Here is an 8,826-nt window from a genome sequence, read left to right as displayed (position 1 = left end):
GCGTAGCGCTTGGGCCTCTTCGGTATTCATATACTTCTGTACATGCTTCATGAGTGCAGTCAAGTTAGGCGAAGGGTTATTTTGCAAAAAGAAATTGAACATTGAGGAGCACAGTCCACTCATGATGGCGGTCACGGCCACCAACTGGTCTAGAGTCTGGTCTTGAAGGGCCTTGGCATTGAACCTCACCAAGTATCTCCTTAGGGTCTCTCCTTCCCTTTATCGTACTTGCATGAGGCTGGCCGACGTCTTCTAGTGCCTTTAACTGGCTATGAACTATGCTAGAAATTGTGTCTCCAACTACTCCTAGGAGGATATGGACCATGGTGGAAGGGAGACGTACTAGGTTCTAGCAACTCCGTGGAGGGTGGCAACAAAGGTCTTGCACATGAGGCCCTTGGAGGAGTCGTGCAACATTATTATCGCCTTGAACTCTTCAATATGGCAGTTTGGGTCCGTTGCCCAATCGTACTTCTCAAACTAAGGAGGTCACCATCTAGCTGGAGGAAGCTTGTCAATGATCTCTTGGACAAAGACAGGCTCTTTTGTGGGCTGTTGACTGTGACATTGCTCTGTTGGTCAGGTCGTCAGAGGGGCTGCACTACGATCCGCTTGGCCGCACTCCAACTCGATCAGTCGTTGTTGTATGTCCTTGATTTCAACGCCCCTTCCCATCGATGCCACGTTGATGGACTTCTTTGCTTTCGAAGCTGCTTGCTGATCTCGGGCTAAGCTGGATTTGGCTATCGAGATTGGGGACTGTTGCATGCGCTGGCCAAGTCGTTCTTGCACTGGAATCCTTGTGCTAGAGCGATGTGATTTACTATGGGTGTCATGCACATGAAGCCGAGCTGGGGGGGGGGGGGTTGGACCTCCGAGATGGTTGCGGACATTCACGGTCGGACTAGGCCTTGTGCCAACCTATGTGGCTCCTTTTGGAGTCCTCAATGCGAGGATCAGTTGTGGCAAGCACCTACGTGTCAAGGCGAGTGGCTTGGGGGGCGTGTGCCGGTTGTCCCAACGTCTCCATCTTGGTAAGGATACGATCAACTTTTTGTTGCATGGCTAGGAACTGTGTGAAGTCGATCATTGTTTGATGCTAGTGCTCCCAAGGAAGAGAGTTGTGAAGTGAGCAGGATCCCTAAGATGGGGAATGGACTCCAGAGCAATCGGATGTATTCTTAGGCATGGTTGCTTTTAGTGTGCAGAAAAGGGTTTGGGAAATGACTTTTTGTACATTTCCCACAGATTGCACCAATATGATGTTGTCCGATCCAAGGTATTCTGAATCGATGACACAATCAGATAGTCCCGCTAACCGAACGAGGCCGAGGTGTAAGGATGAAACCGTGCACTATGATTTGCAACCATGAGAAAGGCCAGAGGCCCAAGGAGTTGTTCCCCATGTAGGTACTCTGACGCTCAAATCAATAGGATCGAAAAGGATGTGGTCGGGCCGAGTAGATTGGAATAGCGTTGGTTCGTGCCGAAGAGATAGTGCAAAGAGGTATTCAAAGAGTGCAGTTCCAAAAGCCCCTTACCTCAAGCAAGGAATACCTATTTATAGTTGGGTGTCCGTATCCTAGATGGATAGGGCTTCCGGGATTGTCGAAATGAGGGTATCTGTCGAGGTCTTTGAGTAGTTTCTTCTTCCCTAGCGAAGTTCGCTTCCTTGTCCATGCAAGATACTCCTTTTTAATCATGCTCTTTCGTTACGCATGGCGATGTGGCCTAAGAAGGGAGCACCTGTGGAGATAGCCACGTGGCATACTTTGCCAACTCAATCATCACTTGAACAACCCCAACATTTATTGAAATAAAATGCTTAATTAGAGCACTATAAACTGAGGTGGAAGATAGCTTGGGGTGTGTTACTTGAAACACCCATGGAACGCCAATGCTTTTCAATTAAATGTCTAAGAAACACCCCATCTATAAATGCCCACGAAAATAAATGCATACTAAGTAAATCCACTGTAAACTAAGGGCAACTTTTTGCACTGGATATCAATAAAATAAATAAAATAGGATAACTTTTTTGAAAAAAATATCAAGAAAGGACAGATACTGTTCATCGTCTTCCTTGTATTCATGCAAATACATTGGATTCGAAGCCTCAGTGAATCCATTTTATAAAGCCACAGCGCAGATATATTGATTCAGCATTCACATTCACATTCTCTCTCTCTCTGTGGTTGTTTTTAATAGGTGGTTGGACAGTACACCCTGCCAGGTGCACCGATGACGACTGCGGCAGGGGTACCGGTGACGGACCTATGTAATTACAATTGGGGAAGCACTTGAAGCGACTGCAATGGTAGCCGGTGACAAGCCAGTCAATATGCAGCTGCGGTACAAGCAGTGGAGGTGAGAGCTACAGGTCTGAACGTTAACATAACGGGAGGTGTTGGTGCAGAAGCTCAATTTGCAGTGAATGTCAATGAACGGGCCATGCGTGACGAAGACAAGGTTACTTTGGGTGATGTTATCACGGTATAATTCAGTCCCTAGCTAGAGGTATTATATATACGTCTCTGTGTCGTTTTTTGTTCACTGGTTTCATGGTTTGATGAGGGATGAGAGATCGACTGACGTTGGCATTTCCTTTGTCGATTGGCTAGGATGCGACAGCGAAGCTAGTGCGTGATAAACCGGCAACGCGTCGGTACGGTGAAAGGGTGGTTGGTGCAGAGCTCCGGAATAATTCTAATGTGAGCACTCATCCTAGGGGCGTGGCAGCAGCTGTTACAGAGGCCGCTAGACTCAACCAAAACATATAAAGAGAAGATGCTTGGTCTTAATTATTTTTTTGTGTAAGCTAAGCGAGAGATACAGATAGTACTACTCCCTCGCTCTCTCTATGTTTAATTCTTGTATGAAGAAGTCTACAGTATTTTACAGCGTCTGCAACGAGCTTGTGTGTGCGTATAGTATGCTTTTCTCTGCTAAAGAAATAATCTATTTTAATTATGAAACGAAACCCAGTGTTTTTTAATTTGTTATAGCCTTTTGCTCTCAAAACCTTTTGAGTCCCCGCTACATGTATAGTTGAGCCCTGACATGGGCGGATAAGACGAAGAATCCTCCATTTTGCGCACTATGATGGGCGGATAAGAGAAGGAAAAGGAATGAAAGGAACAATGGATTCGCCCATATCAGTGGACACTGTTCCTCTTCTCTTATCCGCCTATAACAGTGCGCAAAACGGAGGAAGACGAGGACAGTGCGCAACTGTGACATTATAAAATGGATTCATCGAGGAGGCAGAGGAAGACGATGATCTTGATGACGGAATCTATTTCTCACAAATGGGCGTCTTACATGCACATCCACCGTACATTTTACGGAAGATGTTACCAATGCATGATAGGATATGCGTATGTAACGCTAGGTGTAAGGAGCAGATACGGTCTCCCTTTCTTAATGTTTTTTCAAAAAAGTTATGTTCTATTTTAATTATTTTATAAAAAATATTATTTTTTATTAATATTCAAGGCAAAATGTTGCTCTTATCTCCTATAAACCCTTTAATAAATCACAATAAATTCTCCAAAGTCCGACCGAGAGAACAGAGAGAAAGACTCAGAGGACAAGGGAGCGCGCGAAAACTAGGGAAAAGTGGAAAGATGATCATTCCTGTTCGCTGCTTCACCTGTGGAAAGGTAATTTGTCCTTATCTATCAACTAATGTCTTAGGGTTTCTGTGCATTTTGATTTAAGCTGCGATTTTTGTTTTTTCGTCTATTTCTTTTTTTTTTCTCTCCCTCTTTTGTTCTCTCATCTGGTATTTAGTTTTAGTTCCTTTGTAATAGAGTATGATGTACTGCCGTTTCTTCTCCTCGAGTTTCGCCTTTGGAGTCGCACTTAGATTTTACAACCATCTCTTCGGTTGTTTTCAGGTGATCGGCAACAAGTGGGATACGTATCTTGATCTTCTCCAGGCCGACTACACCGAGGGGTGAGGAAACTATGTTTTCCGTCTATTGTTTCTTTGATTTAATTAGTTCTCTTAATTCATAATGAGAGATTCTCTGAAATTTGTATCATGGAACAAATTTACACTTGTGGATTTTAAAAGTTAAAAATTGTATGTGCTTTGTGTTATTGGAAGCTGTTGTATCCTTCTTGGCAGTAGGATAGTTGGGATTGAACTACTCATATATACTTGGCACTTATTGTGAGAATTCTGAGATTTTTCCTTAAAACATAAAAAAATGGTTGCTATGGCTCGCAAAATCTGTACTTGTTGGAGTGCTAAATAACTTATTTTCTGTCATGTTTAATCTAGACCCTGCAGTTTATTCGGAGAATGGGAAACGCCTAAACTTAATTATTTGCAAATTGCAAACAACAGAAATAATGTTTTGGATTAGACAGTGAGATGCTTTATTAGTGCAGCTACATGGTTTATAAAGAAGGGTAGAAACATTCATCAAACAGGGAGACTCCATTTTGAGAAAGGGATTATTAGTAGACCTGTTCATATTCTAAGATTTTCATGTCATATTATGGATTTGAACTTTAGTGTTGAGTAAAACTATAGAATTTGTATTGATAAAGAAAAAACTGTAGAATTTGGTCCACTTTAAGAGGTAGTCATAGCGAAATATATAAAGAAGAAAAGTAATATTAGAATCAATTTTGTATAGGGAAAAAATAGTAGAAGCACAGAAGTAGAGATGAAAAAGGAACATAGGAAGGAAATAGAAAAGAAATATGAAAGAAACAAGTTAGACATAAGAACTTAATTTTCTTTTAAGACATTGAAACTTATCTTGGGCTCTTAATGTATGTATGAATGCATCACACCCCCCACCCCCCAGAATTTTTATACACACACACACTAGAATTTTTGCCCCTATTTCATACACCTCGCATTAGTATCAGCTGTCAAACTTGCACTCCATCACATGGATAAATGCAGCAATGTTTGGTACCATTATGAAATTTCTATATTAGAATCCACAAGGCAGTGTATCATGTTAATTTGTAAATTAGGAAATTGAGATGTTTTTCACCAGAAGCTTTTGAGTGTCAGAATATGAAACAGGCATGAGACATGTACTTTTTTCCATCTAGTAAAATGTATGTTTGATCAGTTCTGAGTAAGACCTGTTTGCAGCAGACTTAGAACCACCAACAACCTTGCCAACCTTCTATGCCTTTTAACTTTTGATTGGATATGGAGAACTATGCAAAATTTTGTTTTTGTTTAGTCAGTATATCCCACTTGTCTTGCTAGTAAGAAGACTAAAGCAAGATCCTATATCTATGAGTAGGGCTGTCAAGGGACCTGAAAATCTGTGGTCCCATCTGAAATCTGATCCAATTAATTCAAACTTGGATGGAATATTTTCATTAAGTTATATTGTTTTAACAGATCGGATTTGTATGGGGCAAATAGGATCCAGTTAATAATTGGATTGAATTCGGATGTACCCCAATCCAATCTGATAAAGTCCAACTTATATATTAGTAATTAATTATATATAATATAAATATGTTTATATTAATTATTACGAGTTTTAAGGCTATTGACAAATAACCCAATAACCTATTCCCTTTTGGCTTTTTACAACTTAAGAGTTGAGAGATTTGAACCTAAAAAGAGAAGGGTTTTTTTATGGGCTTGTACAGCTGGGAATAGTGACGGGTGGGGGAATCTATCATAATACAAGGACGGGTATTGTAGCATAGGTGGGGATATAGGACAATACATTGAGAAAACCAATAAAATTTTGTGAGGAGAAAACCATAAATTTCCTAAAGCAAAAAGGTTTAGGCAGTAGGCACTAGAATCGAAGTCTCTTGCTTTCTTGCTCTAGGAGCCATTGCTGAGAACCACAACTCTCCTGGCTTCTTCATGAAATCTTGCTTCTTCCCCAAATGTAACTCACGGGACCAAAGGTCTAGGTTGCAGGTGCTACAATCAAAGATTGTCTACTTTTTGCTTGTTCAAGATATTGTTGAGAGCTTGTAACTCTTGTGGTTTCTTCATGAAGTTCTGCTTCCACAAATGAAATTCAACGGGGACTGATCCATCTCACTTGAATGTCCGACAATAATCTATGGGAGGATCGCTCAAAGAACAATTGCCACAAGCATGACATGACCTCCCCTTCCATAGCCTACTCCTCCTTGATCGTCTCTCTAGAGTTTCCATTATCTTCTCTCCCCTTTGTCTCTCTTGTCTGGAGAAAATGGTCTCCACTCCTCAAGCCATTTCCATCTGACAGTTTGTTGTCGCCTTCACATTTGCGCCACAATGCACCATATCAGAGATGAGACTTCATCAACATCTCCTAACCCTAAAACGGAAAGGCTTGCTTATGCAGTATAATATATTAATTAGATTCAGATGATATCAGATAATCTGACAGATCCAATGGAGTTTAATTAGATCCATCATTTCATAGATCAGATCAGATTTCATATCGAATTTGGATGTTAGATGTCTTTAATCAGATCAAATTCGGATGGAGGTACATTATATTCGAATCTGTTCCGATTATAGCCCTATCTATGGCTATGAATTATACTATGATCTGTTCTATGATATGAACTGTGTGTAGTGCAGATGCCCCTCTCCCCACACCACCAAAGAGACATAAAAAAAAAAGAAAGTGTAGTCTGACCTATTAAGAGTAACTAGCTTTTTCTAGAAATTTATTTATCAGTTTTTTTAGATGGAAAAAATTATTAAATAAAAATTAAGGTAACTAACAAATTACCACCCTGTGCTTTGAGGGTACTGACACTTAGTCCCCCAAATTTTCATTTATGAGAGACCCCCCGAACTTTCAGATTTCAACACTTTCCCTGTTAACTGGATTGATGGAGTTAATTTACTAAAATGCCTTTTGAGATTCATATGGGTAAGAGGGCAACTTTTCAAAATAACAAAAATGGCAGGGCAAAGCACATTGTCTCTTTTAAACCCATATTACTTCTAAACCCTAATCAATTAAAACCCTCATTGCTAGTAAGAAGAAAGAAAAATTAAGGCAGTGTTTGGTTTGAAGGAAAAAGTAGGGAAAGGAAGGGAAATGTAGGGAAACCTTTACAAGCCTTGTATAGGTTTCCCTAAGTTTCCCTTCCTTTCCCTACTTTTTCCTTCAGACCAAACATAGCCTAAGTAAAGGGTTTATACAAATATATAAGAGAAGGGGCACTAAAAATTAATCAGTTTTCTGTTTACTTCTCTCAGCAAAAATCATCTATGTCCTTGAGCATCCACTTACTTTATGTATTGTTTACTTTCCCATTGAGCCTTTGAAATTTCCCAGGAGACGAGAGGTATTCAAACGCATGTTCTTTTTTTTTTTTTTTAATTACCTTATTGTTGGTATGCAGAGATGCCCTTGATGCATTGGGATTGGTACGGTACTGCTGCAGAAGAATGCTAATGACTCATGTTGACCTCATCGAGAAATTACTTAACTACAACAGTAATCTCTCTCTCTCTCTCTATCTATCTATCTATACTAGACTACACTATGCTATGCTATGCTAAATACCCTAATTTTTTTATTTGGTCCCTCTTGTAAGGATAGAAATGTAATTTGAACCACCACTTTTTTCCTCATTCAGATTCCTCAAATTACATCTTATATTTAAGGTCTTAACTCCAATTAACATTCATTGAATCCTATTATTAACCAGAATACCCCTATTATTGAATTTGGTCCCTCTCTAACTGTAAGGGCGCATAATGTAACTTGAACTATTACATTTCGCTTTATTAAATTACCTCTCATTAGGTTTTATATTTAGGGTATTAACTCTCATTCTTTCAATGAATCCTATATTAAATAAAAATAAGTGTGACAAAGTTTATCGATGATATAAATAAAATACAAATTTAAAATTAACCCAAAAATGTAATTGTTTTACTCTTGGGTGGCAATTCAACAATTTAACATTTTGGATCAAATGTGTCAACCCTTGATGTCATAATTAAATAATAATAGAAATTAAAAAATACAAAAACATAAAAAATTGTAAAAAACATTGGGGCACATCTCTAATATCATATGTTCATCATGTTAAGCAAAAATAAATGTGACAAATATGAATAATTTTCATAGACATAAAAAATCGTAAAAAAATTAGAAATATATTATGTATTTTTATCATCATAAAAAATTGTCACATACAAAGCACGTGCACACTTACTAGTATATACAAATTTTGGATTTATTATTATACACTTACTGCTGACGGTTGTTTCTGCATTGCAGCTTTGGAGAAAACCGAGTCCAGTTGAGCTGGTGTTACCCTTGAAAGGGGTATTACTTTCTCCGTGGGTATTAGAGCTTGTTCCACACCACATTCAGATGCAGTCTGCCTGTTACTATTATGTCAGTGTTTCATGTTGGAAATAGAATGAGAACTTGAACACTGAAACATATCATGGTTGTGTTAGCTATGGATTAGTGCTCCTCGAACCTATACGGCAATACAGTAATCTGAAAATATGAAATAGTTGATCTTCCATCTTTGATGACACAGTAAACCTCATCTTGGTTCCCTGTTCTTTGGTATTACATGTATGGCACCACCGCACTAGTACTTGTTAAACAGATGATCATCTGGTATTGTGGTTCTTTTGGTTTGAAGTTGGGTTTGCATTTCTATGGTTAACAATTTTTAGAGTTGTCTGATTCTTTTAAGGGCATCCCTTACTCTGAGATAAACCAAGTCGGAAACCTTTCCTGCACCATAGCTTTACCCCTTTCACCCTTTGAATCCCCCTTGAAAAGCTTTGAGGCGTTACTGATGAAAGTGAAAAGTTGATTAAATATTTTATCATTCTTTGGCACCTGC

The 8,826-nt window shown here is 39.1% G+C and overlaps 1 protein-coding gene across 1 annotated transcript; it reads left to right on the top strand.

The window, feature by feature from the left end:
- Window positions 1–3,275: 3,275 nt before the first annotated feature.
- Window positions 3,276–8,618, top strand: LOC148853862 (DNA-directed RNA polymerases I, II, and III subunit RPABC5-like). Its single transcript, XM_088941458.1, has 4 exons — window positions 3,276–3,662; window positions 3,900–3,958; window positions 7,354–7,448; window positions 8,241–8,618. The coding sequence occupies exons 1-4, from the start codon at window positions 3,501–3,503 to the stop codon at window positions 8,264–8,266; spliced, it is 342 nt and encodes a 113-aa protein (XP_088797584.1). The 5' UTR covers window positions 3,276–3,500; the 3' UTR covers window positions 8,267–8,618.
- Window positions 8,619–8,826: the final 208 nt, after the last annotated feature.

This window comes from Nelumbo lutea, chromosome 4 (assembly GCF_056320005.1).
Source record: "Nelumbo lutea isolate HS-2025 chromosome 4, American lotus-T2T, whole genome shotgun sequence".
Taxonomy (NCBI): Eukaryota; Viridiplantae; Streptophyta; class Magnoliopsida; order Proteales; family Nelumbonaceae; genus Nelumbo; species Nelumbo lutea.
Note: the sequence above shows the minus strand (reverse complement) of the source record. Positions and strands in the feature narration are given on the sequence as shown.